The sequence below is a fragment of the Macaca thibetana genome, chromosome 9 (assembly GCF_024542745.1).
Source record: "Macaca thibetana thibetana isolate TM-01 chromosome 9, ASM2454274v1, whole genome shotgun sequence".
Classification (NCBI taxonomy): Eukaryota; Metazoa; Chordata; class Mammalia; order Primates; family Cercopithecidae; genus Macaca; species Macaca thibetana.
This window is the reverse complement of record NC_065586.1, coordinates 15,214,463-15,226,919: the sequence shown is the minus strand read 5'-3', so window position 1 is coordinate 15,226,919 and position 12,457 is coordinate 15,214,463. Positions and strand designations below refer to the sequence as shown.

The 12,457-nt window shown below is 45.6% G+C and overlaps 1 protein-coding gene across 2 annotated transcripts in view; it reads left to right on the top strand.

The window, feature by feature from the left end:
* FAM171A1 (family with sequence similarity 171 member A1) overlaps nucleotides 1–12,457 on the top strand; it is a 148,770-nt gene that overhangs the window by 88,482 nt on the left and 47,831 nt on the right. For both annotated transcript variants that reach the window (XM_050803294.1, XM_050803293.1), the window contains exons 2-3: nucleotides 231–458; nucleotides 8,366–8,458. In XM_050803294.1, coding sequence (XP_050659251.1) covers nucleotides 8,416–8,458 — 43 coding nt within the window. In that variant the 5' untranslated portion in view covers nucleotides 231–458; nucleotides 8,366–8,415. The remainder of the gene's footprint in view (nucleotides 1–230; nucleotides 459–8,365; nucleotides 8,459–12,457) is intronic.

Genomic DNA, 12,457 nt, shown 5'->3' with positions numbered 1-12,457 from the left:
AGAAGAAAGCAGTCTGGGACAGGCTGTGGTTTTGAAGAAAATAGGAAATTGTGTGAAGTAAAAAGCAGACCTCTAAGGAAAAAATGTCCATGGTAAAAACTGCATATTTTGAATGTCAACCTAGATGTCCTTACAGAGCCCTCCTTCCACCTCCCGTCACAGTCATACCAGAGTTGCTGTAGATGTTTCCCATTGACAGCAGCTGTTCTTTGTGCTTTCTCTACCTCCAGAGGTGACGCTAAAGGTGCACGTCAGCGACGCCAGCACCCACCAGCCCGTAGCGGACGCGCTCATTGAGATCTTCACCAACCAGGCCTCCATCACCTCTGGCACCTCGGGGACCGATGGCGTCGCCTTTATCAAGTTCCAATATAAGCTGGGCAGTCAGTTGATCGTCACTGCCTCGAAGCATGCCTACGTGCCAAACTCTGCCCCGTGGAAGCCAATCCGGTTACCTGGTAAGGCGTTCCTCATCTTTCTCTAACACAGAGGGCATTGGCCGGTGGGAGGATCACGTAAGGCCAGGAGTCTGAAATCAGCCTGGGCAACATAGTGAGACTGCATCTCTACAAAAAATGTTATAATTGGTCAGGCATCGTGGTGTGCACCTTTAGTCCCAGCTACTCAGGAGGCTGAGGTGGGAGGATTGCTTGAGTCTGGGAGTTCGAGACTGCAGTGAGCCGTGATCACACCACTGCACTCCAGCCTGGGCAACAGAACAAGACCCTGCTTCAAGAATAAAATGAAATAAAATAAAAACATACGGATCCCAGAACTCCACCATTCAATATGGGGAGGGGAATTTGCATTTTAACGAGCAAACCCCTCTCCCCCTCCACCAGATACTGTGAATAAAAATATTTAGAAAGTTCGAGGCCACTGCTTTGTGAGCTATGGAAAGTGGATTTGTTATAGATACAATGGAGATCATCTAGGAGAGTTCTTAAGAAAAGGGGACAAACCTGAGAGATATTAAACAGGTCGTGGAGAATGGACAGGAGAGAGGGAAGGAAAAGGATGAAATAGAAGGAATGTGAGTTGGACCTCAGGTTTTGGCTGGTGGTAGAGCAGGTGGTCCCGGCAGGGGCAAGCTGTGGAGTTGGGGAACTGGCTACACCACATTTTCCCAAAGTTGACTACGCTGACGTCGTGGATTAAAGAAGTATCCTCCCTTCCTCCCTCCCTCTGTGACTCCCTCTTCCCAAGCTTCAGGCTTAGGCAAAGATGCATGGAGCCTGGGGAAATGGGAGGAGAGGAACGGGTGTCGGGGTCATTGATTGTATGCTAAGTTTAGGGTATATTTACTTGAAATTGCCGCGGAGACACCAAGTGAGGATTTTTGGCATTTCGTTTGAAATGAACTTGGGGTTCAAGAGAGAGATCTGGGCTAGAGGTTTAGTTTGGCTCATCATCAGTGTTAACTATGAGCTCCAGCAGAGAGTGGAGGGCAGTGGACCTGCGACAGGACCCCAGGAGGGCCTGCACAACAGGACAGGTGGCCTTTACTAGGTTACATCCAAGGGAACGTTGGAGTCGAGGCTGCAGTGAGCTGAGATGGTGCCACTGCACTCCAGCCTGGGTGACAGAACAAGACCCTGTCTCAAAAAATAATAAAATAAATTAAAATAAAGGAAGCATTTGACACTCCCATCATCCATGCTGAGAAGTCACTGGAAATCACTGAGGGACATTTAGGCTGTCTCTGCCTGTTTCAGGAGAACAGCTGCACAAAGGTCATCAGTCAATTCTCGTTGTTCGCAGTAGTTATGGTCCACAGCCACCTCAAACATGGAGTGAGCAAATACTGCTGAACCACTGCTACAAGGGAAATGCAGGGCTGGGTTCCTGTGAGCCTCTGGTCACAGCGTTTTCATGAGCTGATCAATAGTACTTGCCTTTGTTTTATGTTGTCTTTGTTTAAAGAAATCTTATTTGATATGTAGATTGTTGATTCATTAGCATTGGACTCAGCCCGTAGCACCATAACTCATGCCCCAACAAAGCTGATGGAACACACGTGTTTTCTCCATAAGGCACAGTCACAACCTTCTCCTGCTTAGGAATATTAGAGAGCACTACGCTAGGGGTCATTTGAAACGGTGGAATCAGCCTGTAATCCCAGCAACTCTGGAGGCTGAGGCGAGAGGAGCTGGAATCCAGGATGTGGAGGCTGCAGTGAGCTGGGATGGAGCCACTGTACTCCAGCCAGGGTGACACAGCGAGACTGTCTCTAAAAATAAATAAGTAAATAGCAAAATCACCAACAGAATGCTTAAAAACGTGAAAAGCTGGACCCTGAATACATCTGGGAGTTACAAATAAGCTTTAGCAAATAGGGAGGTTTACAAATACAGAATTGGTGAATAATGAGCAGCTGCTGCGTTTTGATCACATTCATTTTGACTCTGTTAACATGGTCTTTTGAGAAAAACCATTCCCATCATACCGTTTTTTTATTTTTTTATTTTTTGAGACAGAGTCTCATTCTGTCGCCTAGGCTGGAGTGCAGTGGTGTGATCTTGGCTCACTGCGATCTCCACCTCCCAGGTTCAAGAATTCTCCTGCCTCAGCCTCCTGAGTAGCTGAGATTATAGGAACGCACTACCACGCCCTGCTAATTTTGTATTTTTAGTGGAGATGGGGTTTTGCCATGTTGGCCAGGCTGGTCTTGAACTCCTGACCTCAGGTGATCCACCTACCTCAGCCTCCCAAAGTGCTGGGATTACAGGCATGAGCCACTGTGCCCGGCTGATATCTGTACTATTACAAATGAGTCAAGTCACAGGAATAATGAAGTTTCATTGAGTTTTGGACAAGACGTGAAGACACCTGGGTCCCAGGCCTGCCCACCCCTGGCTGGCCCCACACATATCGGCCCATCAACACTTTCTGAGTTTGTGTTTGTTTCTGAAATCCAGTTAATTGCTCTAAATAATTCCTAAGAATCTTCCCATGTCTTTGATTATTTTTCTGTGCTTGCCTTTTCAATATAATAAAGATACTCTGTATTAGTCCACTATAAAGAAATACCTGAGACTGAGTAATTTATAAAGAAAAGAGGTGTAACTGGCCCACAGTTCTGGAGGACATACAGGAGGAATGGCATCTTCTGCTTCTGGGGAGGCTTCAGGAAGCTTCCAATCATTGCAGAAGGCAAAGGGGGAGTGAGACGTTTCACATGGCCAGAGCAGGAGGGAGAGAGGGTAAAGGTGCTACACACCTTTAAACAACTAGATCTCGTGAGAACTCACTCACGATCACAAGAATAGCACCAGAAGATGGTGCTAAACCATTCATGAGAAACTGCCCCCATGATCCAATCACATCCCATCGGGCCCCACCTCCAACACTGGGAGTTACAATTCGACATGAGATTTGGGCAGGGACACAGATCCAAACCATGTTATACTCTTAACTAGAACTTAACAGGAAGCATCTCCAAAATTTAGACAATAAAATTTAGCCTATTGTGAAAAGCAGAGTCAATTTGCTTTTGTGCGTCTTTTTGGAGGTGAAGACTAACACTTCTGGTATTTCAGATAGCTGGACAAGGAAGCAAGGAGAGCTGGGAGCCTCTTCTAAAATATGTTGAAAATTTGAAACTAAAAAATGCCTTCTTTCCCACACGTGTGCAGCACACCGCTTGTGTGTACATGAGCATTCTTATGAAACCCGGAAATGCATTTCCTTTTTCATCCTTAACAATAGTTCCTGGAGGATGTTTTGAGGTTTTTTTCGCTTTCAAGGAAGGGAGGAGAGGGAGGAACCCAGCGTAAGGAAAACACCCTCCGTCTGTGGCAGGCAGGCAAGAATAAACTTAGCCATAGGAGATGCAATCCATCCACTAAAGGCTGTCATTCTCCATCTTAATTATTGCTGTCTCTGCAGCCATCGCCCTGGCCCAGGTCCTTTGTGATGGTCCAGGACTATGGCAATGGCCTCCAGCCAGGTGGTTCTACCCCTCAGACCACCCACAGTATGACTGAGCATTCATGTATTAAAATATATATGTCCAGTTTGTGTATTAAAATATGTACCTGCCTAAAATCCTTCGATGGCCTCAGGGTGAAGTAAACGTGACAGAGCCTCCTCCCCTGGCCACCTCCCCCTTCTGTATGTCATGGTCGGCCACCCTGGGCAATGTGTCATTCTGGGAAGGAGTCTGGCATTTCTACCCTGTCTGTGTTTGTCTGCATTGTCCTCTTGGCAAACTTGTCTTCTTTTTTTTTTTTTTTTTTTTTTTGAGATGGAGTCTCACTCTGTCACTCAGGCTGGAGTGCAGTGGCGCGATCTCAGCTCACTACAACCTCTGCTTCCTGGGTTCAAGTGATTCTCCTGCCTCACCATCCCAAGTAGCTGGGATTACAGGTGCGCGCCACTACACCCGGCTAAGTTTTGTTTTTGTTTTGAGACGGAATCTCACTCTGTCACCAGGCTGGAGTACAGTGGCGCGATCTTGGCTCACTGCAACTTCCACCTCCCAAGTTCAAGCGATTCTCCTGCCTCAGCCTGCCAAGTAGCTAGGACTACAGGTGCCCGCCACCACGCTCAGCTAATTTTTGTATTTTTAGCAGAGACCGGGTTTCGTCATGTTGGCCAGGATGGTCTCGATCTCTTGACCTTGTGATCCGCCCGCCTTGGCCTCCTAAAGTGCTGAGATTACAGGCATGAGCCACCGCACCAAGCCGGCAAACTTTTCTTTTATCTCATAAAGCCCAGCCAGACTGTTTTCTGCCTCAGGAAATCTCCCTGCCCGTCCCGGGTAGAATGAGATGTTCCTTCCCCTCTAGGTATCAAAAAAAAAAAAATCTACTTGGTGTGAAGAGCACCTCCAGACATCAATCAGCTTCCTCTCTATGATGCGAAAAAAGCAGCATTACCCAGGGATCTCCATCTCTCTGCTGCCTCCACCCACCTGGGCACTGCGTTGATTGCATCCCTAGTCCCTGTCCTCTGCCCCGGGAAGTCCCTGCCGGTACCAGGCTTGTTACAAGAAATCATGTGTTTTAGAATTCAAAGAAACAGTCTAAAAAAGTAAAATGAGAAATCATTTTTTTCTCCTTTAGGAAATAAGGTCTGAGAAACAATTTGCCAGAGCAGCTGCCTTATATATGAAAGTACCAAATATTTTAGGTGAGAAATATTTTCAAAACACACTGCAATGGTCACGCACCTCTCAGGGGATGATCACAGGTGATTTTGGAGCTCCGAGCCCCCCACACCGGTCAGCTCAGAGGTGGTCAGGGCCTTGTAAATGTCGACAGTCGCCACGGGAGCTCTGGAATGGAGCAGGAAGGCCCAGGCATCCTCACTTAGGAGGGCATGGAGTGTAACCCCAGCCTGGGTTTTGAGGTGTGCTGCTTCCTACCAGCAGCATCTGCTAGGACAATCCTGCCCTTTCCTCCTCGCCAGGAGGTGCCCTGTGCCCTTAGATGAAAGGATCGCTGGTAATAGTTTACCTACGACATGCTCATGCAGCAATGACTAATTGCGGAATATTTCCTCACCCCTAAAACCCCGTACCCATTAGCACTGACTCACCCTTTCTCACACATCCCAGCCCCTGGCAACCACTAATCTCCCCTCTGTCTCTCTAGATTTGCTTATTCTGCACATCCATATAACTGGAATCTTGGAGTACGTGGCCTTTTGTGTCTGGCATCTTTCACTTAGCCTGATGTTTTCAAGATTCATCCACATTGTAGCATGTGGCAGTACCACCTTCCCTTTCACGGGTGAATAATATTCCCTCATATAGACAACACCACACTTGATCCATTCACCAGCCAATAGACATTTATGTGTGTTGTCTCCACTTTTCAGCTGTTACGGATAATGCTGCTGCAAACATTGATGTGTGAGTTGCTGTATGAACGTAGGTTTTCAGTTCTCGGGTTTATACCTAGGAGTGGAATTGCTGGGTCATGGGGTCACTCTGTGTTTAATATTCAAGGAACTCCCAGGCTGTTTCTGCATCACCAAGGTGCTATTCTTGTCTTTTTCCTGGTATCTGTCCCATTCTGCTTGTCATACAGCTATTTGTTTCAAGTCTAGTCCCCTTGCAATGCATAACTCTTGAAGGCACAGGCTGCTTCTAACACTGCTGTGTTCCACCCAGGATGTAGATCTGAGCCTTGTATATGATGATAGCTAAATAAACTGACTGTGTGGAGGATGAGTGAAAAGAGGTCACATCCACAGCCAACTCACTGGTGCCCTATGGCACTATTAAGAGCCAGCACTGCTTGACCGGGCACGGTGGCCCATGCCTGTAATCCCAGCACTTTGGGAGGCCGAGGCGGTCAGATCACTTGAGGCCAGGAGTTCAAGACCAGCCTGGCCAACATGGCGAAACTCCATCACTACTAAAAATACACAATTAGCCAGGCATGGTGATGCACGCCTGTAATTGCAGCTACTCAGGAGGCTGAGGCAGGAGAATCGCTTGAACATGGGAGGCAAAGGCTGCAGTGAGCCAAGATTGCACCACTGCACTCCAGCCTGGGTAACAAGAACGAAACTCCATCTCAAAAAAAAAAAAAAAGAGCCAGCACTGTGAAGTGACTGATCGTCTTAGCACTTACCTTCTAGATCCTGATGTTTTCCCAGAACGTCGTTTACCTCTCTAGGCCAACTTTTCCATGTCTCAGAGTGGTTGAGAACTCCAGAGTTTAAATCCTAGCCCTGGCATTTATTAGCTGTGGGATATTGGGCGAGTTACTTCCTCATCTATAAACCTGTTTCCTTACCTGTGAAATGGGCGTGTTAATAATACCTACTTCAGGTGCCGGGCACGTTGGCTGATGCCTGTAATCCTAGCACTTGGGGAGGCCAAGGCAGATGGATCACTTGAGGTCAGGAGTCTGAAACCAGCCTGGCCAACGTGGTGAAACCTTGTCTCTACTAAAAATATTTTTTAAAAAAATTAGCTGGGCATGGTGGCAGGTGCCTCTAATCCCAGCTACTCAGGAGGCTGAGGCCAGAGAATCACTTGAACCTGGGAGGCGGAGGTTGCAGTGAGCCGAGATCACGCCATTGCTCTCCAGCCTGGGCAACAAGAATGAAACTCTGTCTCAAAAATAATAATAATAATGCCTACTTCATAGAGCTGTTTTGAGGCTTAAATAAATTACTGAAATTAAAGCACTTAGGATAATGTTTGGCCTGTTAGTAAAGATTCAGTAATGTGAGTGATGATTATTATTCTATAATGCATTTATTTGTTTTTCTCTTAAATTCATATGTTTTACCCAGAAATTTGTGGGGTTTCTAAAATTTTTTAGAAATCCAGTTACTTAAGCAAGAATTTTAAAATAGCATAACTTGGCTAGGTGCAGTGGCTCCCGCCTATAATCCCAGGACTTTGGAGGGCAAAGGTGGAAGGATTGCTTGAGCCCAGGAGTTTGAGACTAACCTGGGCAACATAGGGAGACCCCATCTCTACAAAAAATTTTAAAAATTAGCTGGGTGCAGTGGTGCACGCCCATGGTCCCAGCTATTTGAGAGACTAAGGCAACAGGGATACTTGAGCCTGGGAGGTCGAGGCTGCAGTGAGCTCTAACTGTGCTACTGCACTCCAGCCTGAGTGACAGAGTGAGACCCTGTCTCAAAAAAATAAAAATGAAAAGCACAGTTTCTATCATGTTATTAGTTCCCAGGGTTGGGGGAATATTCTTTTACCATGAGGTACACATTAACCTAGACACATATTTTTAAAGCCATTCTTAATGTTAACATCTAACATTATATATTCTAAATTCATGTAGTGTATACATGATAACTTTCATATACTCCTAATGTGAAGAGGCTTAGTTACTTTACTGAAAACTTCTGACCGGGTGCAGTGGCTCACGCCTATAATCCCAACACTTTGGGAGGCCAAGGCCGGTGGATCACAAGGTCAGGAGTTCAAGACCAGCCTCACCAACACAGTGAAACCCTTTCTCTACCAAAACTACAAAAATTAGCAGAGCATGGTGGCAGGTGCCTGTCATCTCAGCTACTCGGAAGGCTGAGGCAGGAGAATCGCTTGAACCTGGGAGGCGGAGGTTAGAGTGAGCTGAGATCGCGCCACTGCATTCCAGCCTGGGCGACAGAGCAAGACTCTGTCTCGGAAAAAAGAAAAAAAAAAAGAAAACTTCTAACAAATGCAAAAAGTTGACCATTGTAGGGCAAGTAATTGTTATATGAGATATTGCAATACACTTGTAGCATTTTGAAGATCTTTTGCTAATCTAACTAAAAATTAATCTTATTAATTGATTTGAAATCAGAAAATACAAAAACTGCAGAGTATCCCAAAAATTAGAGTGGGCACTTAAAAGTAAATATAAAATCCCCTTCTATCCATTTCTTTTTCCTGCAGTATTTTCTTCTCTGAGCCTTGGCCTGCTTCCAGAACGCTCTGCCACTCTAATGGTATATGAAGATGTCGTCCAAATAGTATCAGGATTCCAAGGTATGTTTAATATTTTTTCAGTTTTTATTGTTATTTTTGACGGATGCATTATTGTATATGTTTATGGTGTACAGTGTGATGTGATGTCTGTATACAAGGTGGATTGATTAAATCAAGCACATTAACCCATCTATCACCCCGCTTACCTAACATTTTTTATAGTGAGACATTTGAAATTTACTCTTTTCATTATTTTTGGTATGTTTAATAATTAAAAAGAGAAACAACAGTCAGTTTTGGGCCACCTACTAAAATACTACGGCTCATGCCTGTCATCCCAGCACTTTGGGAAGCCGAGGTGGGTGGATCATTTGAGGTCAGGCATTGGAGACCAACCTGGCCAACATGATGAAACACCATCTCTACTAAAAATACAAAAAAAAAAAGCAACAACAACAAACTTAGCCAGGCATGCTGGCACATGCCTGTATTCCCAGCTACTTTGGAGGCTGAGGCAGGAGAATCGCTTAAACCTTGGAGGTGGAGGTTGCAGTAATCCAAGATCACACCACTGCACTCCAGCCTGGGTGACAGAGTGAGACTTCATCTCAAAAAAAAAAAAAAAAATTCTTATATGGAATTCACTTATTAATTACTTATTTATTTATTTTTTAATCATACTTTAAGTTCTAGGGTACATGTGCGCAACATGCAGGTTTGTTACGTCTGTATACATGTGCCATGTTGGTGTGCTGCACCCATTAACTCGTCATTTACATTAGGTATATCTCCTAATGTAATCCCTCCCCGCTCCCCCCACCCCACAGCAGGCCCCGATGTGTGATGTTCCCCTTCCTGTGTCCAAGTATTCTCATTGTTCAGTTCCCAGCTATGAGTGAGAACATGCGGTGTTTGATTTTCTGTTCTTGTGATAGTTTGCTGAGAAGGATGGTTTCCAGCTGCATCCATGTCCCTACAAAGGACATGAACTCATCCTTTTTATAGCTGCATAGTATTCCGTGGTGTATATTTGCTACATTTTCTTAATCCAGTCTGTCACTGATGGACATTTGGGTTGGTTCCAAGTCTTTGCTATTGTGAATAGTGCCGCAATAAACATACGTGTGCATGTGTCTTATAGCAGCATGATTTATAATCCTTTGGGTATATACCCAGTAATGGGATAGCTGGGTCATATGGTATTTCTAGTTCTAGATCCTTGAGAATCGCCACACCGTCTTCCACAATGGTTGAACTAGTTTACAGTCCCACCAACAGTGTAAAAGTGTTCCTATTTCTCCACAGCCTCTCCAGCACCTGTTGTTTCCTGACTTTTTAATGATCGCCATTCTTACTGGTGTGAGATGGTATCTCATTGTGGTTTTGATCTGCATTTCTCTGATGCCTCCTGCCCCCTTTCTTAAGAGGACATGATGGTGTCCTCCTGCAGTTTCTCTGCCCCACTGTGAACCCCTTCAGATTCTCATTGGAGCCCATTCCTTATCGCGTCCTCTCACACCTCCCCGCATTTATGCTGAGTCTTTCATCTCTTCTAGTTCTTTCTCAGCTCTCAAAATCACTGAAGGCTTTGCTATTCAGATCAAAACCCTTCTTAAGCCCTATTTCTCCTTCAAGTCACAATCTTCTCCCGAACCTTGGAGATACCTCCCCTCACCATGCACATGTCTTTAAACTCCCTTTTACGCTGCCTCACATGATCTTTAGAAATCCCTCTTGCTGAGCTCAGCAGAGCTAGAGTTACATGACCTAGTGGCCACTTCTCCTTCCTGACTTCCCTGCGGCTTCACCACCCTATCCGGTCCCACCTTCCTGGATGTCTTCATCCTTTCTCTGGCCGTCTCTCCATTCATTGCTTCTCAATCTCTTTCCTGGGTTCTTCCTGCGCTGCCTATCTCTTATTTCAAAAATCGCTTTCCACTCCAGCTGCCTTTTCTGTGAGGACCCCCAGAGCTGCTGTCTTTATTTGGAGCATTTCTCACTTAAATAATTTCATAGCAACCTCCTGCCTAATCACTCTGACATCAGACTCTCTGCACCCGCGGCCATACTCCACCTGCTGTCAGAATTGGGCAAAAACAAATCGGAATCTTTCACTTCCATACCAGTAACTCCCATTCACTCTCCCCTGCGGGCCCACGCAAGTCCAAACTCATTGATTGATTGATTCATTGACAGGATCTTACTCTGTTGCATGGGCTGGAGTGCAGCAGTGTAATCATAACTCACTGTAGCCTCAAACTCCCAGGCTCAAATGATTCTCTTGCCTGTGCCTCCAGAGTAGCTTGGACTTCAGGCGTGTGCCACCACACCCAGCTAATTTTTGAAATTTTTTGTAGAGATGGGGTCTGACTATGTTGCCCAGGCTATTCTGAAACTCCTGGCCTCAAGCATTCCTCCTGCCTCAGCCTCCTAAAGCACTGGGATTACAAGAATGAGCCACCACACCCGGCCTCAAACTCTTGATCGGGACTTACCAAGTCCTTCCTAAGTCTCTCCATCTGCCCCTGGAACCCACGTAGCTCACAGAGCGTTCCTTCACTTCCCCAGACATGCTAGACTTTCTCTATCTGTGCCCCTTTGTAGATGCTGTCACTTCTCTGCCTCTCAACCTTCAAGACACAGTTCACAGATACCAGCCCGGGAACTTCTTTTCTCCTGGGCAGCTGGCCACTCTCTCTCTTGAAGTTTATCTTGTAGTTTCATCATTACCCTCTTATTCTAGCACTTAAAACACTATGACAATCAAGCCATTTCCGTGACTCCCTTCTCGACCCTTTTCTTTTTTAGGGTAATGAATGTTATTGATGTTTGAGGGAGTTAAACATGTAAGAAAAGAAGGATGATGTGATAAACTCATCAAGAGGTGATGAAAGCTCTCAGAAGAGATTTCCTTGACTGCGATTCAGGGAAGAAGAAAAGTACCATTATCCCCCAGATTACTGGCTCAAGTCTTCACGGATCCATTTAAGGAGGCTAAATGGCATCTTAGAAGAGAGCTCCAGGGCAGAAAACAGAAAACCTCTGCCACCCTCCGGCTTCAGTTTTCTTTCCTCTCAGGTGGCAACCCTTGGTTTTCCTTAAACTTCATCTTCTGGGATTGACTCAGAAATCTTCATCCCGCCCTCCAAACACTTAGTATTAGCATGGTTTTTAAACGTCTTTGTTCTTATGCTAGGTTGGGAGAGGAACAGAGATTCAGATAGAGAAACCGTGTAAGACACAGAAAGAGACAGAGGGAAATGCCTTCTCCTCTCTTGCGTTCCATGAATACAAAGACTTTCCCCGCTCCTCTTTGCAGTCGTAGACCCGTTGCAGGGAGATTCTCAGCGCCAGTCATTTGGATTTTGTGAAGGTGCTCAGGATATATAGTGCAGTGGTTCAGAATTGGGAGTGATTCCCCACCACCACCCCCACCCCCACCGCAGAGACATTTTGTGAGGTCTGGAGATATTTTGGGGGCTGCTACAGACATCTAGTGGGTAGAGGTCAGGGATGCAATTAAACATGCTGCAATGCATGAGACACCCCCCAAACGAAGAACTACCTCGCCCAAAATGTGAATGGTGCTGAGATGGAGGACCCCTGATCTAGTTGGAATGGAGACAGAGCATTACTGGAACATAGTGAGTTGCGAGGTGTAACTCATCTTCACATAAGTATCATTGAGCACCAACTGTATGCAGAACATAGTGCCATGCATTTCACAGAACACCTGGTTTAAGGAGCTTCAGTCTATAATGGGAAGAGGAGATGGGAAAGCGGTGCTTATCCAGGAGACACTGTTAGACACCAGCCATATGTGTTCTGAACCAACATCACAACAGCCGTATTATGAGACAGGCATGATTCATACCCATTTTAAAGATAAAGAACCTGAAGCCCAAATCACTCAACTAGAAGGTGGTAGAGGAAAGATTTAAACCTGGAGCTAAGTGATTCCACCACCCATGTTCTCATGATGCTCTTCATTAGGCAGGTGAACAAATATACAAATAATTATAATGCAGGACATAGAGCAGTGCTACAAGAGAGATTCAA